This window comes from Simochromis diagramma, unplaced genomic scaffold, assembly GCF_900408965.1.
Source record: "Simochromis diagramma unplaced genomic scaffold, fSimDia1.1 OVJJ01000321.1, whole genome shotgun sequence".
Taxonomy (NCBI): domain Eukaryota; kingdom Metazoa; phylum Chordata; class Actinopteri; order Cichliformes; family Cichlidae; genus Simochromis; species Simochromis diagramma.
In genome coordinates, this window is record NW_024386772.1 from 16,397,544 (window position 1) to 16,425,540 (window position 27,997).

General features: G+C 40.8%; 1 protein-coding gene across 11 annotated transcripts; it reads left to right on the forward strand.

Annotated features, from left to right (window-relative positions):
- Positions 1-1,129: 1,129 nt before the first annotated feature.
- Positions 1,130-27,995, forward strand: spag9a (sperm associated antigen 9a). 11 transcript variants are annotated; one of them, XM_040052458.1, is made up of 32 exons: positions 1,130-1,652; positions 5,119-5,239; positions 7,201-7,271; positions 7,368-7,456; positions 7,578-7,728; positions 9,776-9,862; positions 10,864-10,999; positions 11,124-11,217; positions 11,315-11,436; positions 11,930-11,941; positions 12,426-12,440; positions 12,723-12,780; positions 14,316-14,468; positions 14,721-14,772; positions 14,873-15,003; positions 15,159-15,215; positions 16,807-16,968; positions 17,095-17,224; positions 17,481-17,570; positions 17,672-17,788; positions 17,898-18,084; positions 18,156-18,326; positions 18,451-18,670; positions 18,952-19,068; positions 19,306-19,386; positions 19,502-19,569; positions 19,752-19,903; positions 20,056-20,227; positions 20,487-20,600; positions 23,971-24,153; positions 24,441-24,611; positions 25,827-27,995. In XM_040052458.1, the coding sequence occupies exons 1-32, from the start codon at positions 1,353-1,355 to the stop codon at positions 25,943-25,945; spliced, it is 3,903 nt and encodes a 1,300-aa protein (XP_039908392.1). In that variant the 5' UTR covers positions 1,130-1,352; the 3' UTR covers positions 25,946-27,995. The 11 variants fall into 11 exon arrangements, with proteins under 11 accessions (XP_039908392.1, XP_039908340.1, XP_039908366.1 ...); XM_040052406.1 differs by having other exon boundaries at positions 1,131-1,652; positions 18,156-18,371; XM_040052417.1 differs by having other exon boundaries at positions 1,132-1,652; positions 18,156-18,371; positions 19,755-19,903.
- Positions 27,996-27,997: the final 2 nt, after the last annotated feature.

Here is a 27,997-nt window from a genome sequence, read left to right on the forward strand (position 1 = left end):
TTCATAGCCAGTGCTCTGACACAGAGCCATCAACCTCCAAATGCAGAAAGAGCAGAGTATCCAGAAAACACATTATATGCTGCGATAAATGCACTGCTCTAGTGTCCCCTCTCAGTGCCTTTCAGCGGTACGCAGCAGCAAACAGGTTGTCAGAGGCCGAGATGATGATTAAGTTTAACATTGTCTACAATATTGCCAAAGAGTGCCACTTTAAGCACTTTAAGCCCACGCACTTTTCCAGTAACTCATCTTTCTTGTAGAACTGTGCTTTAAATACAGAACTTTGTGTTGATAAGATTGTTAGTTAATCGTTTACAAATAATTATTGTCTGTATGGACAGCAATTTAAAAAAAGTGAACATGTAAAACTTTTGTGCTGGTGCAGCTAAGAAAAAAAGCGCACCAGTGTAACCCTGGCAAAAAGTTAGTCTAGAGCCCTGGCATTTGTAACCCTTTTCTGGAAAATTTCTCTCCATAGTACTTTGCATGGTATGTCACTCATCTTTTATGTTTATGTAGAAACGTATATAGGCAGACCTATGTTTTTTATTTTACTAATGCACAGCTGGGGAATTACCCAGAATCTTATAATATATTTATTTACTTTTCACTATCTAAATAGTTGCACACAAATCACTTTGCACATTTTTTTAAACCTCAGTTTTTTTAAAATCATATTATTTAGAAAACTTTCGAGGCGACTTTTTCTCCATAAAACTGCCAACAATTTTACGCCGGTAGCATGATGTGACGTCATCACGTGATATGTCTGGTCAACAACTCAGCTGTTGGATAGTTGCTTCACGTACTATGAGAATTGTTGGAATTACAAGTTGTCTTGGACGAAATAAAATGCCTGGATTTGTTTGTCTCCTTCCATGTTCAAGATAAACGTGTCATTTTCGTGCAGTGTAACAATACGTCTACATTTCTAAATTCAATCAGCTACAGGAAAAAAACATGTTGTTGTTTACATTTAATGTGAAAAAATACAGTGTTGTGTGTCTATATAATATTGTTTGTGCTATATTTTCAAAAGATAAACAGTATCTTTCGCTACTTCTGGGTCTTCAAGGGCTGGAAACTGATCCTTGTGGTTTTGTTCTCATGGTGATTGAGGAATTTGGGAGCTTCGGGGGAGCATTTGAACGCAGCACGGGACAGGCGAGGAAAAAATAGGAAGAAATCCACGTAGCCTGTCTTGCATCGTAATAGTACATTCGTATGCTGTTCTCAATGTGTCCGTTTGATTAAAGAAAAACTGTCTTTATTTAAGGAACACGGGCGTTCATAGTGGCGGGGTAAGGCGGAGAAAAAACTGGTCCTGTTAGTTGAAAGGAAGAGGACTAAAAATGGAGCTGGAAGACGGAGTTGTGCACCAGGACGACCCGGGGACATCAGCGATGATGTCTGAGCGGGTGTCGGGCCTGGCCAACTCAATTTACCGCGAGTTCGAGAGGCTTATCGGTAAATACGATGAGGACGTGGTGAAAGAGCTGATGCCGCTTGTGGTGGCCGTGCTGGAGAACCTGGACTCCGTGTTCGCGGAGAACCAGGAGCACGAAGTGGAGCTGGAGCTGCTGAAGGAGGACAACGAGCAGCTCATCACCCAGTACGAGCGGGAGAAAACGCTGAGGAAACACGCAGAGGAGGTGAGCTGAATGGATCTAAGAGAGGGGGAAGGAAAATATCAACATTCAGCATCCTTTTTTTTTCTTAAAGGAGGGCAATGAAGCCTGCCTCAGGTGCTTTCTCCTCCCAGCATCCCTGAGCGATGAATTAACCTATACACGTGGCCTGGCAGCATCCATGGTGTTCAGTGGGGATGTAAACAAGGCAGAGTCATGCTAACGGCTCACTGAAATGGCCCTGTCTCCTTGTTGGCTCTGTTTTCTAGCGGGATGATCTGTCATATAACTGTGTCTATCTATGAAACAACGCATCAAAGCCACATCCCTGGCAAATGCACATATGATGTCCTATTGCATCAGATAGTGAAGTCAGAAACAGCAGGTGAAGTGACTCAGCGTTTTGGGCCATCACTGTAACTGTAAAATACATATATGACGTTTATAAAACACATCAGTGTGAAGAGGATGGAGCTTGTGGAATAACAGTGAGGCATAAAATGTCACAGAAAATCCCACCACAGCTTTAACCAAACTACTCTTAGTGATGTTTACATCACTAAACAGCATAATTTCCATCATTCATGCATGTGCAAAGCCAAACATCCTGCACAACAGTGTTACTTCTTTAAGCTCTTATCTTCATATGCAGAAAATACTGTGTGCACAGATAGATGACCACAGTTCAGATATCTAACACCTGGAAAATATCAGAAATATACATTTATATTACTTAAAGGAGATTTCCAGTAATTTAGCTATAAACATACTTTTGGGTAAGTTTGGGTAATTTGTAAGAGACAAAAAATAAAGTCTAAATTGACATTACAGTCCTTCCGAACTTAAAAGTTTTTATTTAGAGCTGGAAAACACCTGCAACCTACATTTCCTGTAATACTCTCGGATCTCATTATTTATAACAGACTCTCACAGCTGGGGAATGTTCACATCTTCCACAGCTGTCAGGTTATAACACTGTTGTTGTGCAATAATTACTTACTTTGTAGGCCCATGCCTATGAAGACACAGCTTCTAAAGTTTAGGATGTGATATCTGAGTGGGTGCACATTGGCAGCAAAAGTGGAGCCCTGAATTTCGTGTTTCTGGCAGGGTGTTAGTGTTTGTGTGTGGTCAATCTGCCCTGAGCCCTCAATATGAAGGGTGAAGCGATGTGACTCGGACCTTCTGTCACAGCTGGCCTCTGTGGCTCAGGGGCAGTGGAAAAGCAGCCCGGTATGCTGTGGAACCTCCATCCAGTGGGTGATGCTGCACCTTGGTCACAGCAGCCACAAACACTCGTATACACAGTGACAATACTGCTGTTTCCTGCATTGTTTTGCAGTATAATGTGTTTTAAATAGACACAGAAACAATAAGCCGGTTTCCTGGGTAGGACTCTTTATCTAAAGCCCCGAGGAGGAGTGAGCAGGGGTACGCTGAGCCTCCTGGGAAGGCACAGTGTTACTTCCAGGTCATGTGATCCTTTGTGAGAAGAGGGGAACATCCTTCAGCTTTCATTTCTGCTTTTCTTTTGCTTTTGTCTTGGGTTTCAGTGTCAACACACTGACCTCCTTCCCACCCATTTTATCAGACCGATGAAGGGTGGGACATTTCTGTTTTTGGAAGTCGTTTTTAATGACACCTTTTACCCGCTCCTTCATTGTTTCATAACAGGTAAAAAAGGATAGCAGCACATTCCTGTCTGCTGTGATGTGTTTGCGAGCCTGTTTCCACTAAACTCTGATTTAAATTGAAGATAATCTTGAAAAATGAAGCAGAATGAAGCAGACGGCTGTGAGAATATCTTTAACTTTAATTACATCTAAGGCAGCAGTTCAGCCCGTTAAAACTTATTTGCATCATCTTTAATTTTCTTGGGTGTGTCTGATCTGCACTGTTGATGTTGTTTGCTGCGGGAATACTTTCTATCATATCTTCACAAACAGGAAGCTGGTGTTTTAATTGTCTCACACATAGTTACTGCTTTATCTTAGGTCCAGCGTGACTGATTATTTCTATTATTCCTTATTAGTTACTGGCTAATTTCCTTCTGCCATCCCTGGGCAGTATTAACTAAACAAATTTTATTGGTTGTTTCTGGAGTTCTGGTGTTGATGTAATGTAAAGACTGGACAATAATACAGAGTAAACCCTGACAATGAAATTAATGCCTTTTGAGCAAGCACTTGGCGACAGTGGGAAGGAAAAACTTCCTTTTTACAGGAATAATCCTGGAAGAAACAGGCCTTCTATGGTACTACTGTACTGCTAATATGGAAGACTGAGAATGTCAGCAAATGTTCATGCTTGAAACTTTTCATGATTCCTCATATTTCTACCACTTTCTTTTACTTTTATTTTATTTTAATTTACTAGTAAATTTCCAGTTTAAGATCCATAGTAATTACCTTAAATTTCACTTCTATGTAATTCATACCTTCAAAAACACAGTAGCGACTCCCTTAAAACCACGGCAAGCAGGCTGCTACTGATGAAAAAGAGAGTTATTTGGGTCGATCACTGAGTATAAGCTAAATTATGTCTTTGCAAGGAAGTTTCCTGCATTTGCTTGTACATCAAAGTAGGGTAAGATTCCTGTGCCCACAGGAAGGAAGAGAGCCACGTCAGGGCCTTGGCTTGCTAAGCTGGACAGGATGTGGACGTTGATACACACACATAAACAAAAGTGCATTTTCAGAGGCCGGCCTATAAGGAAACTGGGAGGAAGTGGCACTGCAGATCAGACTCAAGACACATTTGATAATCTGTCACAGTCGTAGGACCATTAATACTTTTAGGGATCCAGAGGTATGTCCTTCATTTTCAGAGGCCACAGTTATATTTGTACGCGTCACATCAGTTTTCGCTAAATGTTAATACTGTAAAACAGCGGTCCCCAACCTTTTTTGCGCCACGGACCGGTTTATGCCCGACAATATTTTCACGGACCGGCCTTTAAGGTGTCGCGGATAAATACAACAAAATAAAACAAGTACCGGTACCGAAAAAAAGAAGATTTATTCATAACACACGTGAAAAGACCCAGGAAAACCGAGTAAACGATAAAAACGATAAAAACGATAACAAAATAACGCTGAAAACCGATAAAAACCCTGAAAACCATACATTTCACACCTGAGCCTCAACTCTCGCGGCCCGGTACCAAACGACTCACGGACCGGTACCGGTCCGAGGCGGTTGGGGACCGCTGCTGTAAAACAACTAAATTGTATTTATAATAGAGTTTTTATTCTAAATACAGTGACCAAATTACTATTTCAAACATGCATTTTGCAGTGGGGCAGAATTCCTCATTTGGTTTCATTACTTTCATGTAAAAATAGAACGCCCAAATTTAGGAACGGTGTCTTTTTTTTTCGTATTGCAAAACAAGCATCAAACAAGATCAGACTGCTGACAAACCAGCTTTGTTATGTTTTGCATTAAGTGTCAGTGAGTCCAACAAAACTGTGTTTGTGTGTGTGTGTAGAAGTTCATCGAATTTGAAGACACTCATGAGCAGGAGAAGAAGGACCTGCAGAGCCATGTGGACCGGATGGAGTCCCACTCCCGCCAACTGGAGCTCAAAATCAAGAACTATGCAGACCAGAGTGAGCAAAAACACACATTCATGCACATGCGCTTATATTATTGTGTACGTGCTTTCAAAAAAAATCTTCCATGTCTGTCAGCATCCATGCGCTGAGATGAAATCTCATCGCTATTATAAATAATTCTGTCTGTTTCAGTTCCTGCAGTTAGTCTATTTTTCACTCCCTTACTATCTCCTTCCTCTCATGGCTTGATATGTATGCACACATTAACTATGCAGACTCTCACGCTCTCTTTCTTCATCTTTGCGGGGGTAACAGTAATGGGATTAAAGGATTTCTGTTATTCCCATCCTCCTAATGCGGCAGTACATTACCCGCCCATTTTATGGGTGGATTAAGAGGTAGAGGGGAAGCGATTGGTTCATATATTCTGTCTTGTCAGAAAAAAAGAGGGGATTCACACAATGACTGGTCCAGTATCTGGTGACTAAGCAGCTGGCTGGTTAAAGCAAATCATTCATTCACACAAAGCTGCGAGCGGGAAGAAAACAGGAATTTCTTTCCGAATCTGACTTACAGCAGAAGCTTTAACAAGGCAAACATAAGTATCCCAGTGGCTGGTGTGATGTGGAAAATCAAAAGTGAATTATTTATCGGTTATTGCTTTGTTGTGATTGCTGTTTGAGAGAATGATTCCTGCTCAGTAGGTTCAGCTAATTTGCTGCCACTCCCAGTAAATGGTAAATCATTCATTCATCAAGGTGCTTTAAATCCGAGTCCACTGAGTTAAACGGCCGCAGTTGCAGCAAGAAGTTAGGCAACAGCAGTATAGCTTAGATAATGTTAGTGCTTTAGTTTACTGGCCTGACACGGAAAAGATCAATAATTAAGAGATTGGAGCTGAGTTTGGGGAATTCAGATTTAATTGATTAATAAAGCATCCAGCAGAGTTACAGCCTGATGAGGAAGTTTTAAACAAGTCATGCTTTATGCTTAAAAAAAGATTTTTAACTTTCAGTCAACATGAAGCAATATTTTGAATAAAAGCAGCTGAAACAAATAAAATCAAAGGTTTACCTATTCAAATAATTCAACATTAATATGGAATCACTAAGAAGAATGTGCTTGGTATAAACTGAATGTTTACCAATCAAGCAAATTTAATCAGACCAGATTTGTTAAATTTAACCTTTTAAATTGTTCATATGTAACAAAATTAAGTTAGTTAAAATGAGCATTTCGGCCAAAACGTTTTTTGAGTGTAGAGCTTCACAGTGGATGATGCTGTTTGCTTTTTGACATGTAAACTGTTCATTTGGTATGCATTTCAGGATTTTAGGCTAAATGACTCATAAATCCAGTCAGGCTTATGGCCTTACATTCAGCTTCTTCTCCACCCAGTGATTACTTTATAAAACAACACACACACACACACACACACACACACACACACACACACACACACACACACTCACACACTCATCAAGGATTGCGAGAAGCTTCAGCTGTCCCCCTGCACAGCTTTTCTTTCTTCATTTTATTACTGGGATCTAGGAATGTGATGACTCATGACTGCAGAATAAAATTGCTCGATAGTGTCAAAGTACACACTGGCAAGGCATCATCGCACAACACACAGAAGCTTTAGCTGTTGTAATTGATAGTATCCGATAGCTTTAAACCCGTCTGTTGCAGCAGCTCGCTGCGTGGCTTAGGCTAAACCTGATGTGCTAATAAGGGATTAGATGTTTTTGTCACTTCGTAAGGCGCCCAGTGCTGAAAACTATTTGGGTGCGATTACCCCCCCACCCCCACCCCCAGCCCCCCTATACTGCATAGCAGAGAAAAACTGCACGCCTTTTTACGTACGACTGTCATACACATGCAAAAACCTAATGATCACAGAGAAGAATTACAGTAATGTGACAGTGAGGTTCTGAAGTATTTAACAAGTGATTTAAAGTCTATAAGCTGGTCGTAAAGTAGCTGAGACTGATGAGGGCCTTCCTTTGTTTCAGTTGGCAGGTTAGAAGAACGAGAGCTGGACCTGAAGAAGGAATATAACTCCCTCCATCAGCGGCACACAGAGGTAGGTTAGAGAGAAAGGGAGGAGCGGAGCGTAACTCTGAATAGTGGTCATGACTAACTAGCTCCCTTTTGGGTGTTTTTGCTTTGAATTCTGCAGATGATCCATAATTACATGGAGCATGTGGAGAGGATCAAAATGCAACAGATCAGCGAGACCTCCGAGTCGAGCGCAGTCGGCCGAGTCAGGTGAGAGCGCATAAGTTTGTTTGCCAAGCCACTTTCATATCACACGTCAGCGACAGGCAGCGTTTGTGGTCTGTTCTCCAATAAAAACGGACATTTTATAATTTTTTTTTAATCTCCCAAGGAGAGAGCGACCTCTTTCTTTGGGAATCTTCCCATCATCTGGCGGAGCGTCTCTGCTCATCCCAGATCCTCAGGCCAGAGCAGAGACACTGGGCACAGAGAGCTGGAGGTTCACTGACTCATCGCAGCCTCGCTCCAACACAAGTCTCAAGGTGGGTGTGTGGGTCGTACCCACCTTGTGATCTATCCTTAGAGAATAAACCTGTGTCTGGTTCAGGCCACGTTATGTCAGCCAGAAAACCGATGTGTAGAAGACACATTCATGCCTCGTCTATGAAGTCTGGATGTAAAAGGCCAACATATCTAATTTCTGCTTCTTAAAGCATCTTTTCCATAAATAAGCTGAAGGCTGTCGTCCAGGTCATGTTAAATAACAGAAAAGCAAGTGAAATGAAAAATCTTAAATAATGACATCACTTGATTCAAATTGAAAATTAATAATTGATTATTTAATTAGTGCTTTTGCTGTATTATTAAAAAACAATGGCATTATGGAGAATGATATGATCGCTCTAATTGGATTTCCTGTTTGTGGTGGTTTTGCCAGAGGTCGAAAATAGAAGATAGAATAGAGTTTTTAAGCTTCGAGTCCATTTATAAATAGAGAGCCTTTGATAAGGCTCGGGTGTGCTTATGTGTTTTTTATGCAGGCATCTAACAAGGCGCCCTCTGTTTCTAGACTCTTCTTTAGCCATTGATGAATATGCAGACTTCCCCTGGTGTAGCAATCAGAGGAGATCATTAAATGTGTCACATGAATATTTATAAACGTTTTCTGCAGGTACAAATAACATATTTTATGTGTTATTTTATTCAGTATTTACAGTTAATTTAATTCGTGTTTTAAGTGGGGAAACAAAAATATTTTTTTTATATATATCCACAATATAATGGTGTTGATGCTCCTTAAAGTCACTTGGGTACTTGATGGGCATGTCAGCGGTGATTGTATCTGTGGCAGTCAGAACCTGCAGGGTGACAATGTTATTACATTGCACTGCTGCGTTTTTGTTAAAACTGGGACACCAGCTCTGCGGCGCAGTGCATTCTGGGAATGATGCCGCTGTATGGCGTGCAGCCAGTCACTGAGAGAGGGAGGAAAAAAGAGGCTGGCTGGATTGTGATGGGGCCTTATGTAATCAGAGCTACAGGGCGGTTATTGTTAAGCCACGGCCTTTTGAACATGGGTGTCTTTGATATGCAAACATGGCGTCAGAGTTCAGCAGCGATGTCATGTTTATTTATGGGAGCGCGAGGTGCTGCAGAGGTGAGCGAAAAGCAAACGACAGGTTAATGACCTGCATGTGCCGGCCATGATCTAGTTTCCACATTAGTCATTTAAGTAAAACCATTTCATCTTAGCTCTGAAACTGGCATAATTATGTTTCTGCGTCATTGCATTTTACTTCATTCAAGGGGAGCGCTTAAATAAACAAAAGAATTAAAATGATTCATATGTAATATTACTGTAATGTAATATGTAAGTGCTGAAATTATAAAATACAAAAATTGAAAAAAATTGAATCAATATAAATATATTTGTGTAATTTTCATGACTAATTAATAGTTTTACTATTACTATTTCTGACTTCCTGCACAAATAGTTTTAGCTTTGCAACATGTCATTAGTCAAAACCTATTTTGATTCTATACAGAAAGTACGGTGGCCCTGAGAGGTCAAATGCACTGCACTTCAAGAACTCTTAACACTGAAAAGGACAAAAGCACACATAACACAACGGAAGAACAAAAGCTCACAAAAGTGACAAGCTAACAGTTAGCGGTTAATAGTGAACATGTATCTGCAGCATTATAAGAATCACGCAATTACGTTATTGTGTCCCCAGAAACACTTCAGTTTTGTTTCATTTAACTTCTGTTGTGTTTTTTGTCCTTCTGCAACATTTTTTCTATTGGACGATATTTAGTGCGTTAAGTGCGTTTGACCTCTCAGGGCCACCGTAGGAAAGAGATTTACAAAACAATAAACGCTGATTTGACTTGACTAAAGACTCATCTGTTGCTTGTTGATGATCTATAAACTATAATCACACATGCACTCACACACACATGCTTACTTGTATGTATGAACTGTCCCATTCACTTCACAGACATGCACACTATGAGGTGTTTGCATTTCTGTTGAACTGCTTCTGCACTTGTGAGCTGCATTCTTACTCTTCCCCCTCCCCCAAGCAGTTGGACTATGGTGACCCCCCAAAGGAAAGGGAGGGTAAGAGTGCGCAGGACTCTACTTGGGGGAATTCACTGGCAGACGACTGCAAGGTAGTTGGATGAGTGGCAGCTGGTACGAGCAGCAGCGCTCCTGCACTGGCCGTGCGCAGCACAGTTTATGTTTGCGTGTGTGTGGGCTTCTGTAGTTTGCTCCACTATGCTGTTTCATCTTTTCAAACACGTCGCTTTGTGCATTTGTAGACTCTCACGTCACAGACCAGCTGTGCTATATGCAACCATGTCTGAAGGCCTCATTGGGATCTTTCAAAATAAAAGTGCACATATGGAGCTGGTTAATTATTAATGTGCAAAAGTCAATAGCAGCTTGGTTGCATCTGGCCTCCAGTTTGTTTTTGATTTTGGGTAAAATGCATGAGTTGTATATATTTGACTTTATTTTTGCTGTATTTATGTAGCTCTTCAAACATTACTAATCACTCATTTTACATTAGCGTACATTTCATCTGTCACTTACTGCTGTAGTTATGTATTATTAGTTTTTGGATTTTCGTGGGATTTGTGTAGTTTACTAGAGTTTAGTAAACTAGCAGTAGCTCCTGTTGTTGTCCTTATTTATGTTCAGTAAATGTTGTTTGAAGCCTTCTGCAGTCTGTGTCGTGTTTTTTGGACGTTGTGTTTGCGTGCCACTTTCTGTGTTGCTCATATTGTCTCTTTGCATCCAGCCAGAAAGCTCTCCTCAGTCCATTCGCAACGTTTAGTGTTTCCAGTATATTTCATTTATATGTGATTATCTGTGTTTTGTTGTGCTCCAATTTCACTAATATAATCTCATATAGGATAGTGTGTCAGATCTTTGTGGTGTAAGTGTGATTTTTTTCTTTCACCTTATAAGAAGTTGGTAAAAAAAGCTCAGTAGTTGAGGATTTTTACTTTGTGAAAAGTGCCCTCTACATAATGTAAGAGCGGAGAGAAATTGGACTCTTGCTGCTTCTGTTTCTGTGTCAGCTTTATCTTTGGTTTATTTTCTATTTTGGTACAGCTTCAGTTAAGGCATCGCTTTGTTGTTGTAAATGAATCACTTTTCATTACAGGATGAGCTATCAGACTTCACCGGCTCCAAGTCGGCCACACCGATGTCAACCACTGCCTCGGACATGGAGAGGGAAGATGGGAACAGTAAGAGCACAGAGGTGCAAGCTGCTCCGGGGACCAGAACCATATCAGTAGGTAGGGTCACATATTCTAATACTCTTATGTTCAGGTTTACAAAACAACACCACAAAAACATTATGATGTTTACTTGCATATCCTTCCTTCTGATCTATATCATCTATGCTTGTGTGCTTTGCAGGTCAGCCTGAAAATGAAGACAGCTCAGATGTGAAGGACATCATTGAGTCCACCCCTGAGCTGGACATGGATCTCATTGGGTACAGACCCTGCAGGTAATACAAAGAGGACCTTTTGGGGGTGTTTTTCTTTTTTAAATGAAAGATCCATCAGGCAAAAAACATGACCTCCTATTGTTCTTTCTTTTGTCAGCACTCCTACTAAAGGCATTGAAAACATGGCATTTGACCGCAATACAGACTCCCTGTTTGAGGAGCTGTCCTCTGCAGGCACCGGGCTCATCGGGGATGTGGACGAAGGAGCTGATCTTTTAGGTGAGTGAAAACTTTACAAAAAAGTGACTGAAAAAACGTGGATTGGTTAGTCCGAGAGTATTATGTAGAAAAGGTCACATAAAAGCTACATTTTTGATGTTTTTCAGATGTTTGACAGATATACTATGCAAAGGTGTACATTTCAGTTTCAGTGTCAGATATGTAAAGAAAAAATACTGAAATCTTAAAAGCCAGAGGTGAAATACATGCTGAATGATTCTGTAAGAAGCCTGAATACTTCTTTATAATCACTGCTTATTTTCTTTCTAAAAGGTCGTAAAGGTGATCTGCTGAATTCCCACTTCGATACTTTACTAGCAGATGTTGTTCTACTTTCTTTAAATTCATTGTAACTTCAACACCAGCTGTTTTCTGCGACGCTACACCGCTTGCTTTGGTCCAGCTGTTGTACAAAGTGTTAGCCATCTACCCATGTTAACATCACCTCTCTCTCTCCCGTGTCTCATTCTCTGGCTTTTGTCCATAATCCAAGTGGAGTACTCTGGTGTGTATGACCTCCAACCTTTCCTTAGCTAAACATTTTTCTGTAAAGTTCCTTTGACCTTTACCCATTACTCATTCTTTCCACATCCACCATTGTTAAAGGTTCTTCTTCATTGCGTCTTATATTAGGGTACATTAATATATTTTCGTCTGCCTACTACTTCAAAAAGATTTTGGTGCATGAATGATGGAGTGTAGTGCTTCCTTTTTTGGCCTAATTGATCTTTATACAGCTTTTATTTTTTTCATTTATTTTTTTGCTCTTGTACTTTTCTTCTCTTGAGTGCCGAAAATGTCAAATGTATGTTATCTTTAGAGATTTTACAGCATCTCTTCCTTTTTGCTTGTGGAGTCAGCAGCTACACATTCAGCTCTGGCTCCTTCATCATTTTGGTCATTTCACTGTCTCAAACTATATCCGCATTTCTCTCTCTCTCTCTTCCCTACTCTTTTTCCGCCTGGCTTGGATTGCATGGTATTCTCAGACCTTAGTTTGATTGGTAAGACCTCACCCACTCTTTCCATTCTTCTCATGTCTGTCATGTGACATGTTGTGCTGTGGGTTTGTGCGTTGCGGTAGTTTCATGTGCTGTGAGACCTACAGTAACAAATATCTCACTAGGAGATATTTCATGTCCAACGTCATGCCTGGTTGGATTTATTCTTAGTGTGAATAGTGTACTTCTTTATATGTAGTGTTAAAGTAGTGACAGATCCAGTTTGTGTTCAATTCAGATTTGTTAAGTGATAAAATTATAATGTTGCTCTTTAATTCTGTTCAGGAATGGGCCGGGAAGTTGAAAATCTAATTATGGAGAATTCACAACTGCTTGAGACTAAGTAAGTAGAATTTAATATCCACTTCTTCATCCTTTGTAGGGCTGTAATGACTCTCTCTAAATTTGGTTTGGTTTAGTTTTTTAAAATGTTTTTGTTTTATTGTTGGAGATTATTAAGAGGAAAAAAGCAATGTTGAAAATATTGCACCCACAAACATCCATTGATTAGTATCTAATAATGTCGTTTAACATATTGATGTATTCTCATAACGTAGAATTAAGCCTTAAAAAATACATAGGAGTGAGTGCCACGTTTTAGTGGTCACCATGTTCCCCCCACCATCTTGAATACAATGGTGGAAATGGACTTCTCTCTTCTGCCTAATCGCTGAGTTGTGTATGTTGCTAGAGACCAGCCACAAACAAAGAAAAAGGTGAAGGAGAACTCTTAGATGTTCGAGTGCCATGGAGTCAGATTTTTAATTCATGTCTGCACATTCACACGAAAGGTACAAAGAGTCATGAACTGAAGTCAGAGCCCTAACACATGAAAATGTGCATGCCTGTTTAATTATTACTGTCAGCAGATTAGACTCTCTCTTCTCTAGAAGAGCAGCAGCTGTTTATAAGCTATCATTATGTCAGATAATATTAGGCTTAATAAACACTTCCTTTGATAAACAGTCTGATGACATTTTCACATTGTATGGGAGTTTACTCGCTAGGTGTCCGAGTTCAACAATGTGAGATCTTGTTTAAGGAATGTTTCACTAACAGCTGCTAACAGATTTTAACAGCTGCTAACATATTTTAACAGCTGCTAACAGAGGCTAACAGCTGCTAACAGATTTTAACAGCTGCTAACAGAGGCTAACAGCTGCTAACAGAGGCTAACAGCAGAGCTTACTGACAGAAAAGTGAAGGAAATTTAGCTAACAAGGTAACAGTGGACAGCCTACCCAAAATAGCAAAAAGGTCCCAGAGTCACTTTGCTATCAGAGTACACTGACGATAGATTAACAGTGGCAAGAGTTTTTGAGGTGACTCAGGCATAACAGCATAGAATACCTAGCATAGAAGTATTTACCAACACATATCCACTTTTGAATTTCCTAATTTATTGGTAAGTGTTGATCAAATTCAAATATATTAAAAGAAATAATGACTATTAAAGAGGATTTTTTTTCTTACACAAACAGTAGTAGAAACACGCTGGCAGGCCACGGCTATTGTGGCATACAGCCTAGATTTAATGTTTTTGATCTCTCTTGGCTGACTAAAACATGTCTGCCCTACAGTATCTGTCCTAGCTAGGATTATGCACTTCAATTGGGATAATTAAAAAAACAGAATTCAGTTGACTGCAACCCACTGACATCTATGGGGTGAAATTTTACACACTGTACCTTTAAGAACTGTTTTTTGGTTTTTGGATCACTGTGTCCTGATTGGACATGCAGCACTATATTACTGACTTTTGAAATTCATGATTTCAGTGTAAGTTTTAGAATCACTGAACTCCTGTTCCTTTGTTTAAGCTGCCTTTTGTCTTGAAAACAGAGATTAAAAAACAAACATACTAAAATGTCCTTCCAGGAACGCCTTGAATGTGGTGAATAAAGACTTGATTCAGAAAGTCGACGAACTGACAAGTGAGAAGGAGATGTTGGAGGGAGATCTGGAGGCTTTGCTGCAGGCAAAATCCAAGCTGGAGGAAAAGAACAAAGAGCTGGAGGAGGAACTCAAAAAGTAAGAGCTATGAGAGGAATCTGTGATGTTTAGTTTCTGTCTTTAGTCACAAGGACGATGAAGCACGCTGCTGCAGGTAATTCACTGTCGGTCGCAAAGTATAAATCCTCGCTGACACACTTTACTACTGTGCTATTGGAGCTAAGTAGCAGGAGTGTCTGCTTGGCGAGTGCCTAATGGTATCTCTCCAAATAGAAACTCTGGCTACGCCCATTTCCTATAGACATTTGTGTAAAAACTTATATTTTCCAGAGTACGCCTGGAGATGGAGGAAGCAAAACATAAAGCTAACGAAGAAGAAGAGGTGAGTCCTGTATCCTGTGTCTGTTGTGTGGCTCATTTATTTGGTAGAATTCATGCATTTCTGTGTGGTCATGTTTGGGTTTAATTGTGTGCCGGTACAGAGTGATTTACCTACGGCTCAGAAGAAGCGTTTCACCAGAGTGGAGATGGCCCGAGTGCTGATGGAGAGGAACCAGTACAAAGAGCGACTTATGGAGCTGCAGGAAGCTGTGCGGTGGACTGAGATGATCAGGTGATGAAGCAATGAGTGGTGGACGGATGGAGCAAAGTGCATTTGATGTTTTGTTAGGGTTATAACTTTGTGTTATACATCTAAAAAAACATATATCAACATATCCAGACACATAAACTAAAGATTGTTAAAGATTGTCGTCTTCTCTTCTTTAGGGCTTCAAGGGAAAATCCAACTATCTCAGAAAAAAAGAAATCCAGCATCTGGCAGTTGTGAGTCTTTTTGGATTTACTGCATTATTTACTGTTTGTCTTTTAGTTTTGATAGGGCTGCCACGTTGCCTTCCAAGTTGAATCCTGACTTTTTTTGTCATTCAAATATTCAAATACATCTTTTTTCTTATCTTTTCCGGGATGTGCCATTGAATTGGCAGCATTAGGTAAAGATGATTTGACAGACCTCCCCACTAAACCTCTCTCCTACCCTACCCCCGTTTAACACAGAAGTGCTCCTCCATTCTGAAAGGATCCAACTTTGATGTGTCTTTATCCATAATCTTTGCTCTCAGTGCAGTGCATCAGTTGTTGTTATCACAAACTGCTCAGATGTTACTCTCCTTTTGCCCCCGGGCTTTCCTGTCTCCTGCCTGCTGTGTGCCTTTTGATGTTTTCCTTACTCTGTCTGCTCATAGCGAGCAAAGGGAAACTACATATACGAGTATATGTACATGTTGTGTTGCTTATGTCTACCACGTCAGACTGCACATGCAAGTCAGTAGATTTGATTTCTATTATTGCGGAATTTTAATATCTAAATTGCCGTCCTTAGCCTTGGTAAGCTCACCTCTGTGGCTTTTGTGTTTTCTGAGTTTTTAATTTTAACATATTCTCAAAAATCAGAAAGAAAAATCAAAAAGCAGTACGATATCGTTCTGCAGTAATAAAACAGGCTTTAAGCATGTATCAAACTTTGTCTTATATATTGTAAAAATTCACACTCACTGGTCACTTTATTAGGTATACCCTACTAGTATCGATTTGGACCACTTTTTGCCTTCAGATCCAACAAGATTGTATCAATGCTTCAGCAGCCTGAAGCATTGACACAAGGCAGGATGGCTTTGTGCTTTCATGGTGTTTAGCCAAATTGTGACCCTACTATCTAAATATAGCAGCACAGCTCGAGACATCAGACCAGGCAACTTTTTTCCAGTATTTCATTGTCCAGTTTTGTTGAGCCTTTCCTGTTTTTCACTGACAGAGGTGGTACCCGATGTGGTTTCTGCTGCTGCTGTTGTTGCCTATCTGCTTCAAGGTTGAACATCTTGTGCATTCACAGATGCTCTTCTGCATACCTCGGTTATAATGAGTTGTTATTTGAGTTCACCATAGAAATGGTTGTTGGGAAAATTTCAGTAGATCAGCAGTTTCTCAAATACTCAGACCAACTTGTGTGACACCAACAACCACAACAGCCACATTCACAGTCACTTGAAATACTTTCTTCTGCATTCTGATGCTCAGTTTGAAGTTCAGCGGGTCATCTTGACCACATCTACATGCCTAAATGCACTGACCTGCTGCGATGTGATTGGCTGATTAGATGGTTTTGTTTACAAGCAGTTGAACAGACATGCCTTATAAAGTAGCTGGTGAGTGTGTATTAGTTAAGTTTTAGTTAGATATAATAGGGGAGTGCTTAGCTCTACTATGACTCCCAGCATGCTTTATGTCACTGTACAGTAAATGTTGGTGGTAGTTCCTTGATTGTCTGGTTTGTTGGTGACACCCCTGCCTTGCTCTTTCCCTGCGCTCCTGTCGGCTCTGTTTCCCTCTTGGCTTTCTGTAACTTCGCCACGTGCAGCTTCAGCAGACTGTTTAGCTCCTCCTCCAGTGCCCCTGCCGTAAAGTTTGAATCCCAGTCCAATACGAAGTACAGCACTCCGGGCAGCACGGTGAAGAGGAGCAGCACTTTCTCCCAGTTCCCCACGGAGAAGTCCAAGACATTTGACTTCCTCAATGAAGAGTAAGTAATGAGGACGTTTGACTTTGAGTTCTGTGGATTTTACCAAGTTGGAAATTCATTAATGCACCTGTCTATAAAATGTATTATCAGCTGATGGCTTTGTGTCTCTCGTGGTTCTCCCTTTAGTAAGGAACAGTGCAGTTCTCCATCACGTAAAGAGCAGAAGAGAAGCCAGTACAGACAGGTCAAGGCTCACGTGCAGAAGGAGGACGGACGAGTCACTGCGCATGGCTGGAGCCTGCCCAGCAAATACAAGGTGGGAAATGAAAAAAATGCTTTGCATTAGGTCAGAGATACGATTGGCACTTTTTATTTTGCTTTGTTCGCTTTAGAAGAAGAAATCGATTATTTTAAATGGCCAGCATATCCTGTGCAGCATAATAAGGTGTATCCTTTGTCTGTTCCAGCCTTGTGTTCATGTTCACCTGAGAAAATTTAAAAGTAGTGGTTTTAAAAGTCTTAAAATAAACTTTATTTACAATATTTAAGTTTTGACTGTTCTACCATCACAGGTAGCAAATGGTGGACAAGTGGAAAACAAAATGAACTTACCTGTGCCGGTTTACTTGAGACCTCTGGACCAGAAAGATGCTTCTATGAAGGTGCTTAAATGAATGAATAGACAACTCTAAGCATACATGCAGGATATTGTTGTTATATTTTAACATTTTGATGTTTCTAACAAGCTCTTTCTGTCCCACAGCTGTGGTGCGCTGCCGGGGTCAACCTGTCCGGGGGTCGGGCATTTTCCTCATCAGAGCTTTCTAAGCAGACAAAGGGTTCTCAGAGCAGCTTGGATCAGCTGGAGCAGGAGAGTAAGGTGAGTAGTTTAAGGAAGGAAGAAGCTCTTTGGAGGCAGTTGTGACTTCTGATAGTTCTTTATGTTTTATGCTTTGAGTCGATTCGCTAATGTGTTATGTTGCTGTAAGGATCGGGAAAAAGGGGAGAAAGAGAAGGAGCTGATTGTTCAGGATGAGATGTCCAGTCGTGTGTGGGTGTGCACTAGCACCCACTCCTCCACCAAGGTTATGGTTCTGGATGCCACTCAGCCCTCTGACCTGCTCGACAGCTTCTACGCCTGCAACACTCACATTGTCTGCATCGCCAGTGTGCCAGGTAGGTCCAGTGGTCACGCTTTGTGTTTGTTGGGGTGAAAATAGTTTTTCTTACTTGTGGTGTTTTGTCAGGTGTGTTGGAAACTGATTATCCAGCGGGTGAAGCTGTACCCCAAGACCTGGAGTCCAGCCAAGGGGATGCGGCGTCACTGGCTGGCAGCGTGGCCAGTGTAGGCTCAGCAGGCAGCGATAGCGCCTCGGCAGCCGAGGGCACCACTGCCATTCCCCAGACAGCTAGTGCAGGTGTTGCCGACCAGCCGGCTGAGCACAGCGCCACCTCAGCCTCTGGTAGTTCTCTACTAAAAAAAATGTTTAGATAGAGTACAGTATGTGTGGTTTGACAGCTGTGCTGTGCTGTGATCCACAGCTCCCACTGTTGAGTTGTCCAGAGAGACCAGTCCAGCAGAAGATGGGGTTCCCACAGCGGAAGAGGCAACAGAAGCAACGGAGGCTAATGCTGGCGTGGGCGAAGAAGGAGAGGAAGATCAGGGGGCTGACCAAAACCAGCCAGGAATCTACACGGAGCACGTGTTCACCGACCCACTCGGGGTGGAACCCACTGACTCCTTAGTTGCTGAATCACAGAGGTGAGAGTGAATATTGGTAGATGCTTTAGTCAATTCTTAAGATTTTTAAGGCATATATGACAATTGCAAATTTAAAAGCTTGAAATGTATGAACCCTAGAAGAATTATGTCCAGACATTAATTTACACACCTTTAAAATAAAACAGCCTAAACTTGCTGTTGCAAAATAAAAGCACTGGTATTTTTAGCTTACAGAGGAAACCATAAGAGCAGCTGTGGAAACTCGGCTGCACGTGTTTACTCCGTGTTTTCTTAATGAAGGACTGTTTTCCATTATCCAGGGGATCCAGACAGGATGGGGTGACTTCTCTGGCAGAAGACTCGGACCCATCAGAGATTGAGGTCCTGAGGATGAGCAGTGCACTTCCCACCATGTGGCTCGGTGCTCAGAATGGGTGGTAAGTGAGGCAGCAGCCACTAGAGGGAGCTATTAGTTCAGGGGAAAAAGGAGGAGAAAATTTGATGAGGTTGTAACTTCATGGAGAAAATTTGCTTTTGGTTATCATGCTGATTTTGGTGTTTACTTATTTATCAGCGGCTGTGTTTTCATAGTGTTTAATCATTCGGATACATTTTCATGTCTTTATTTAGTTGATGATCAGGAGTTTTCCTCTGCTTGACTTTCCTGTCTTTAGTCTGTACGTCCACTCGTCTGTGGCTCGGTGGAGGAAATGTCTTCATGCCATCAAACTGAAAGACTCGATCCTCAGCATAGTGTGAGTAAAAAGTTGGTTGTGTTTTTATTTAAGGACTTGCACACACACAACAAATGAACATTTAAAAATAGACTAATAAACATACTTTTAAAAGTGTCTTCATAACCTGTTGCAGGCATGTTAAAGGGAGGGTCCTGGTAGCACTGGCTGATGGGACATTAGCAATTTTCCACAGAGGCATTGGTAAGTCTGTAACTTAGACTGCTTGCAGTCGGTCTCCGACAGCAAAAAGTCCGGTTCATCAGCAGCCAACCAGTGGTTTTTGCTAGTCACAGGGTGGTTGCCGTCTTATTTTCACTGTAGTGTGACTGAGCCACGACTAATTTTATGCCACAAATTGCCAAAGTCTTCTTGTTTCTTCCAAGCAGACGGACAGTGGGATCTAACCAACTACCATCTGCTGGATCTGGGCCGGCCCCACCACTCTATCCGCTGTATGACCGTAGTCCACGATAAGGTTTGGTGCGGCTACAGAAATAAGATCTACGTCATCCAGCCAAAGGCCATGAGGATAGAGGTACAGCTGTCATTGAAAGTTAATAAACCATATGTTGTGCAAGTTATTTTTCTGTTCCAGTCAACTTCAACCAATTAAACCTTATTGTTGTCATGGGAACATCCCAATTTACTTCTAACATTACGCAATTGCAATCTATCGCGCCCTTGCAGAAATCCTTTGACGCTCATCCTCGGAAGGAGAGCCAGGTACGGCAGCTGGCCTGGGTTGGAGACGGCATCTGGGTGTCCATCCGACTGGATTCAACTCTACGCTTGTTTCACGCCCACACCTACCAGCACCTCCAGGATGTGGACATTGAGCCCTATGTCAGCAAGATGCTGGGTATACAAACTGTTTGTTGCCTAGCAGTTAACCAGCACTTTCGTAAATCATCTCAACAGACTTCTGGTTTTATGCTCACTCATTTATAGGAAATAATCCCTAGATAGAGTTGCTGTATGAACGCTAAGGCAACATACATGTAGAATTCAGCGCTTACTTTCTGTACACACACGTAGTAGAGTGATATTTTGAACAGTTTAGGAGGTCGCAACGTTTCTTCTTCAGATCTTGGATCGAACATCTTCTCTGTGTGTTGCAGGTACAGGTAAATTGGGTTTCTCATTTGTGAGAATCACCGCTCTCGTCGTATCCTGCAACCGACTGTGGGTGGGTACAGGAAATGGCGTAATCATCTCCATCCCGCTCTCTGAAGGTACAGCACAATCTCATCAGCTGCCTGCTTAAATGTCCACTTTTGTTTCATAAAGCAGTGCATCATCAAAATGTTCTTTTAGCAGTGTTTATTCACTGAACTCAACTCATTACTGCATTAGGAATAAATACATACTGTTAGCTTTTATGCTCTATTTGCATTGCAGAACATTAGTTTCATCATTTTAAAGTGTCCAAGTCTTTATGATTTAAATATTCTGTGGGAAAACTGAGATGTTGTGAGGTTAAACTGTTTATTTTTGAGTATTCCTGAGTACAAATATATTCATATTTGGCATATGGTTGAATTGAAGCATGCTATTAGTTACGTAAACGCGCGGTGTGTTCTTAATATCAAATCCCTCACTGCTGCCTCCACCGTCTCCTTTTATTCTTCTTTCATATTTCAACTCATCTCCCAGATGGCCATTCTGATGCCTCAGGGACCGTCATTGTGTAGCATCACCTTCTCTCTTAAAATCCATAAATCCTCAGTCTCTTCTTGCTGCGTATCTGTGCTGTAAAAGACAGTGGCATTGCCATGGATACAAGTCTCACATAGCTCACATAGTGCAGTTTGATGGGTTTATGCTTCAAAGCTGGGCTCTCAGTAGATATTGAGGAGTGCTGCTCTCTTTAAATATTAAAACTTTTCCAAGGGTGTACCTGCGTTTCCTGTCACCATCTTCTTTCTTTTATATCAGTGTCTGTGTGTAGGCTGTACAGTTCTCTGTGTTTTTATAATCAGGGTCTGTACTTATGTCTGCTTTAACCTCTAACTTTAGGTTTTACTTAGAGGTCAGAGAATAAAGCGTTCTTCCAGAATTTAGCAGACAGGCTCCTCTGCGCTCTGACTCACTTGATCTATATACAGTTCGACTGCCTGTGTCACAGACTGGTTTCAGACCAGGCCATAACTGCGATAACTGGTTTTTGCAGATAATCCTAGCTTCTTTCTTTTGGCTCCCTGTATGCTCAGACCTGATTTTATTATTTTGATTATCACCTTTAAAGCACATCTGGGTCTGGCCCCACGCTACATAGCAGAAATATGAGCCCTTTGACCTTGGAATAACTGGTGTGAGGATTTATTTAAATCCCTTCTTAAATACACTTCTGCCGACTTCCTTTCTGTGATATTGTATCTACTAGGGGTGCAACGATATTCGTATCGATATTGAACCGTTCGATACAGTGCTTTCGGTTCGGTACGCATATGTATCGAACAATACAATTTTTAAAAAAAAAAAAATTTAATTTTTTTTTTTTTTTTTTTTTTTTTTTAATGTGTCCCGTTTGGATCTATAGCCATCAGAATTGTTGTCTTGAGGCCAAGAAAGATGCCAAGAGGATTTATTTTACCAAGTGGATCATCATATTGGTCCATTTGATTGACCTTTATTATAATTATGAATTTATTTTATTTTCAGTTGCAAACGGGACAGACATGACTGTGGGATAGGACAGGGGGAAAGAATGAAAGAAAGAGAGGGAGAGAAAGAAAGAAAACCAAAGGGGATAAAAAAAAAAGAACAATACAAAATTTGTAATTTATTTTATCATCTTTCCTTCTGACGATGCTGTCTGTGTTGAGCGCTCAGTGAATCTGCATTTGACTACTCCGCCTAGGCTCGAGAGTGCAGCCTAGGCGGAGTAGTCGAACGCAGATTCACTGAGCACTCAACACAGACAGCATGGTCAGAAGGAAGAGCGCAGGGCAAGCTAGCGAGACAGAAGTGGACCGCCCCCACCCTCATTCAGATCTGGCGTTTGGAATTATTTTGGTTTTCATGTGACGTATGACCCTGAAGGTAAGCGAGTCATGGACTAAAGTAAAACAGTATGTTGGATGTGCCATGCAATGCTCAATTACATGGGTGGGAGCTAGTGTGTTAGCGCAGTTAGCTCGTTAACGTGTTGGCCGTCTAGCCCCATGCACGGGGCGATCGGTGGTAGCTCGTTAACGGAGATTTGCCGTGTTGTGGCGTTAAGGTTATTTCAACGAGATTAACCTGAAAGCACTAGTGGGAACACAACGAATATGACTGCACATTTACGCCGACATCATCCTAGTGCAAAGACAAAAACAACAAGCACGCATGCTACAAACTTTAGCCGAGTCATTTAGACAGCTGTTAGCACAGGATTCTCCTTATGGAGACCTGATATGTTTAATATGCTGCTGAGAATATAGCCCAGAAGAAGCGGATAGTATAGCTTTTATTTTGGAAAGAGACATTTCTCTGTAATAAACTCTCTTTTCCAAAGATGAGTGATTCCTCAATCAGATACAGGGCTCGCAATATTGCTAGCCCGACGTCCCGGGGCTATCTCTGCCCTGCCTGTCGGGCTATTGTAGGAAGGAAAAATATATGTCAATGCTTTTGCATTCTTTCAGAAATGTAGCTGGGTAATTATGTCATTGGGTGAGCCACTGTCAATATGTGACATATTGAAATCGTGTTTGAATTTGCGCTTGTTTTTTTGCTTTCACTTTGCAATCGCGCGAACTGTGTATAGAGAGAGACAGTACTGATCTGTGAGTGATGATAATTTGTGCACCAATTCCTCTGACATCGTCTTATTAATCGTTAGCTTACTATGCAAACATGACAAGTGAAATCTCCCGCAGCTTAAACATGTGAGAGGTTGATCGCGCAGAGAATCGCTGAGCTTATGTGAGTGTGTGTGTAAAAGCAGCAGGATATATATTTTAGTTCTGCTGAGCCAAATAAGACAGGTCAGGGTGAAGAAGTGACAGCCAAAGAAAAGCTTACCACAAAACGGAGAAGTTATGACAAATCAGACTATAAGGCAAAAAGAAAGTGCAGCTTTATGGTTTCATGGACAAAAGAATTTCTGTGGCTGCAATATGACGAGCTAAATAACCAGGGCTGCACATAAGTGGTCCACAGGTGCGTATTCGCTGTCAAAATAAAAAACACGCACAAGGGTTAGGGTTAAATTTAAAAACTGTACTTTTGAGTTAAAATATATATTTATAATTTTAATAAATGACAAATTAAAAAGACATGAACATTTTTTTGTATCGAAAAAATATCGAACCGTGACACCAAAGTATCGAACCGAACCGAACCGTGAATTTTGTGTATCGTTGCACCCCTAGTATCTACATAGTTTTTCTGGTATTAATTGTTGTAACTACTTTTATCTTTTGGTAGTTTGTCTTGCATTTTTGTTTTTTTGATTGGCGTTTTACCTGTTTCCTAACTTCACCTGTTTTTGTTTGACCTCGTTTGTTTTTCGGTTTTCATTTACCTTCTAAATTTCCTGCTTTCGTTTATCCATGAAAGCACTTTTTTCAAAGAAGCACATAAAGTAGGCAGATGACACTTTACTGTATTCTTCAGCTAACAGAACAACAGGAACAGTGCCAAATCGCCCGGGCAGTGCTGTACGGGTCTACGGTGATGACAGCTCTGTGACAGACTGTGCAATGCCAGGCAGCTTTGTGCCATACTGCTCCATGGCTCACGCCCAACTATGTTTCCACGGACACCGGGATGCTGTCAAGTTTTTTGTGACAGTGCCAGGTAAGAGACAAGTGCAGAGAATCTGTGGGAACATGTTAGGTAATGTTAGCCATTATCAAAGGAAAATTAGCAGCCATGTTGAAGTTGATGTGAAGTTTTCTATGATTGTAAAGAGAATATGAGTGTGAGTGTTTGTTGAACTAAAGAGCACAGTTGAATCAGTGATATGAATTGTACGATCTAGTTTGTCATAGATTAAATAAACAAACCATTAAATGAGAACGTAATCGGTAGCTAAAGTAACAAGAGAATGAAAGAGTCCCTAAAACACTATCTTTTGTTCTCAGTTTCTTCGTACTTTAAATTAACTGTCACAGGTCAGGCGATGCCACCTCCAGGTGGTGCAGATTCAGGCTCTGATGACCCTGCATCCGAATCCTCTGCTGACACAGCAACTTCTGAGACCAAAACCTACCTGGTCATGAGTGGAGGGGAAGGCTACATTGACTTCAGGATGGGTGGGTGTAACACACTCCATGTACAAGTGTGTATTTATACACAGCAGAGGTTTTTATTCTGAAAAGAAACAGCTGTTTACTAGACTTTTTGGAGTAAAAGGCTTGAATGTGTCCCTTCTGGTATGATGTTTGCTTTAGGCCTTAATCACACAGGCTTAAAGACTGGTTGGCAAACCTCTGGCAACCTCAAGTCCCCAGGAAAAATGTATAATCTCTGTTAGGCAAGTGGTTGCTGGAGGTTGAAGGCTGTCGCCATGTGAAATTGATCTCAAAGCGGGTGCTGAATAAAAAAATTCTTTATGATTGCGATGGTCGCTAGCAGATTGCAGCAGTTACTTAAAGTGCTAAAGCATTAAAACAAAAAGTTTTACGTTTTGAAAAGACAAGTAAACAATAAATTACACTAATCCAGACATGAAGAAAAAATGGCATGAATAATAATTTTCCAATTTAGAGCGGGGCACTGTGGAACTCAACAATATTTCTGGAGTGATTTAAGAAAGAGTGAACCAGAGATTCAAAATGAGCATGAGCATTTGTGTAAGATTTATATCTTAGAAATAAGTTGTGCTTAAAAAACATATACAGCCAAATGTCATCTGCATAGCAGTAAGAAGAAATGCTCAGGAAGTTCTCAAAATGTGTTAAACACAAAGCAAATATTACAGAAACATTAAGGGCCCCAAAACAGAACCTTGTGGTACACCGTAAGCAAGAGAAGTGGAAGAGAACCTGACAGATATGATGAGAATCACTTCTTTTTACTCTGTAGAAACTGTGATGCAAATTAAGAATGGACAACATTTCCCTTTGAAGTCAAAATTATGCCAGACTGCTTAAACCAACACATTTCAAAAGTTTCAAATGTCTCCGGTTCTGGTTTGTGTTGCACTTTTTACAGTTTCACCTCCACTTGGTGAGTAGTTTGTGGACAACTCAGCTTTTTACATGGAAACTACTGGCAACCATGGTGATCTTTTAGCAATGAAACCAATGACAATGAGATTTTCACTACAGCAGCATACAACTCTTTGTAAACAATTTCACACTAGCAACTTCAAGTAACCTCTAACAGCCAGTCAGCAACTGTTTCTTTCATCCAGCAACCCCCTTTACCCTCGGGTCCCTGACCACTTTCTAGACCTGTACAAGTGTGGCTTTTGCAATTGATTCCACAACTACATCCAACAATCTTACTCATCATCTTTTCCACAGGTGATGAAGTAGGCGAGTTGGATGGTTTATCCGAATCGACAGCCAGCCTGCAGTCGGCGCCTGCCAAGAACGAGCGGAGTCACCTCATCGTCTGGCAGGTCACGACTTCTCACGATTGAAAAACTTCATAGACTCTTGTGTTTATGCCAGGGGTGCCCACCAACCCCTGCATGCCATTCTGGAAGTTTTTAATTTGTTCTTAATACCTGAGTAGTTTACTACTTTGTAAAGAAATCAAAAAGAAAACAAACAAAGAAAAAAAAACAATTATTTTTAGTCCATGTTTTGTAAATTTTATTGTTTATGAATCTGAAATAGGTAAAATGAAGTATATGTTAACTTTAAGAATACGTCCAGGCGTTCCCTTCTGCATGTTGAAGAAGCTGGTGCACACACAGGGGAAAGGCTACCTTTTAGCACATCGTATGGGATGGGCAGTTTGATCAGGTAATTGTCTGTTGCTTTGTATCTCAAACGTTAAAAAGGCTTTCGTTGTAAACAAAAAAAAGGGACTTACCTGAAGTTGAAGTCATCTAAATAAAGAGCAGGCGGTTTTGAGTTAAACTGAAGTATATTTTATAGTAATCAGACTATAGCACTACATGTGTTAACCAGCACCGACGTCTTTCCTGTGTTGAACATTTTAAGACCTGAGCATCAAAAACCTGCAAGTTATAAACGTATAAAAAGGTATCGAATTTCTTGTCACCGGCGATATCAGGCTGATTACTCGACTGTATTGTTTGTTTGGTATTAGAGACATAGCTTGCAGCAAGTGGTGCACATTAAACACACTGTTGCATATTTAAATGTGCTTTTATGCAGGAAAAGCTGTAGGCTACAACATTGTTTGGGAGTTCGAATGTCCCACCAGTTGCAACAGGCTGATGTTTTGTTCTATGAATTATGTCTAAGCACTTTGGGTACTTCAAGGTTTCCTGTGGTTAGAAGAACTAGTTTACTGTAGGTTAGCAGTAGCCTGCATGAAGAAACCCCTCGTGCCGTAGGTGAGGAAAATCTTCCTGTGCCGCCAGCTCAGTGCTTCCTGTTTGCTTCAGCTCGTCGGCACTTTAAATTGTTAGATGTTAGTCGCTTTGGAGGAAAACTGCTGTGTCCTGTTTGTATGAAGGGAACAAAATGTACAAATATTTTTTAGGAAGATGGTCCCAGTAACCAAAGGATGTACGAAGAAGTATCTCAAAACTATTTCATTTGTAACTCAAATATTTGGGAGCGCGTGCGCGCATATATTCAGGATTTAAGCTCGAATGATGCAAATTTAACTAACAGCAACATTTCTGTGTGGCACCTTGAATCGGACGGCACTAAAGAGAGACTCTCCTGATTGCTTCATCATTCCATGTTTCATTGTTACACACACAGATTTCAGGCCTATAAGGCACATTTTCTTTATTTTTTTGTTGTTATTTTGGGCATTGTGTGTGTTTTGTATCCATTTGTGAGACACTTTGATTAAGAGATGAGTATTTTGATGATTTGACTGTAACCTGACAGCAGGATGCCAACATTAAGAAGATGTTGTAATTTGTTTTTATATGTGAAGCCTTGGTCTTCAGTCCATTTCAAAACAGTAACTTTATATTGTGTTTTTGCCATTCCAGTATTTATTTCCTTTGCTATCGAGCCTATCTTGGTTCAGAATGTAACTTTCTACACGGGCAGAGTATCATAGGCGGCTATTGTGAACAGAATAGTCTAACGAGTTTACATGATTGTTAATAATGGTTAAATAAAATGGATTAATGTCATTATGTTGGAAATTTTTCACAAACCATGAGATCAAATTGTGCAGAGAAAAACTTTCATTCATGTACTAAGCTATGCATGTTTTTTTAGAGAACACTGCTATATTATCGGCTAAATCTCAGTTTATTGCCACCGTTTTGGGTGGGGTGGATGTCAGTGTATGTATGTGCGTGTTTTGTGTTTAGAGTACACATGTACACTTAGGAGTGTCTGCCAGTGTGTGTTTGATTTTCCAAGTGTGTGGTGTGTGTGTGTCTGCTTAGTGTATGTTCATCCTTAAAAACAAAACCCAGAGGCTGGTCCCATTTATTTCTCTGGGCACCATAAATGGTGGTCAATGTTTGCTAAAACAGTATCATAGCCTTATTTTTAACAATCTATTAAACTCAGTTTCATGGATAATG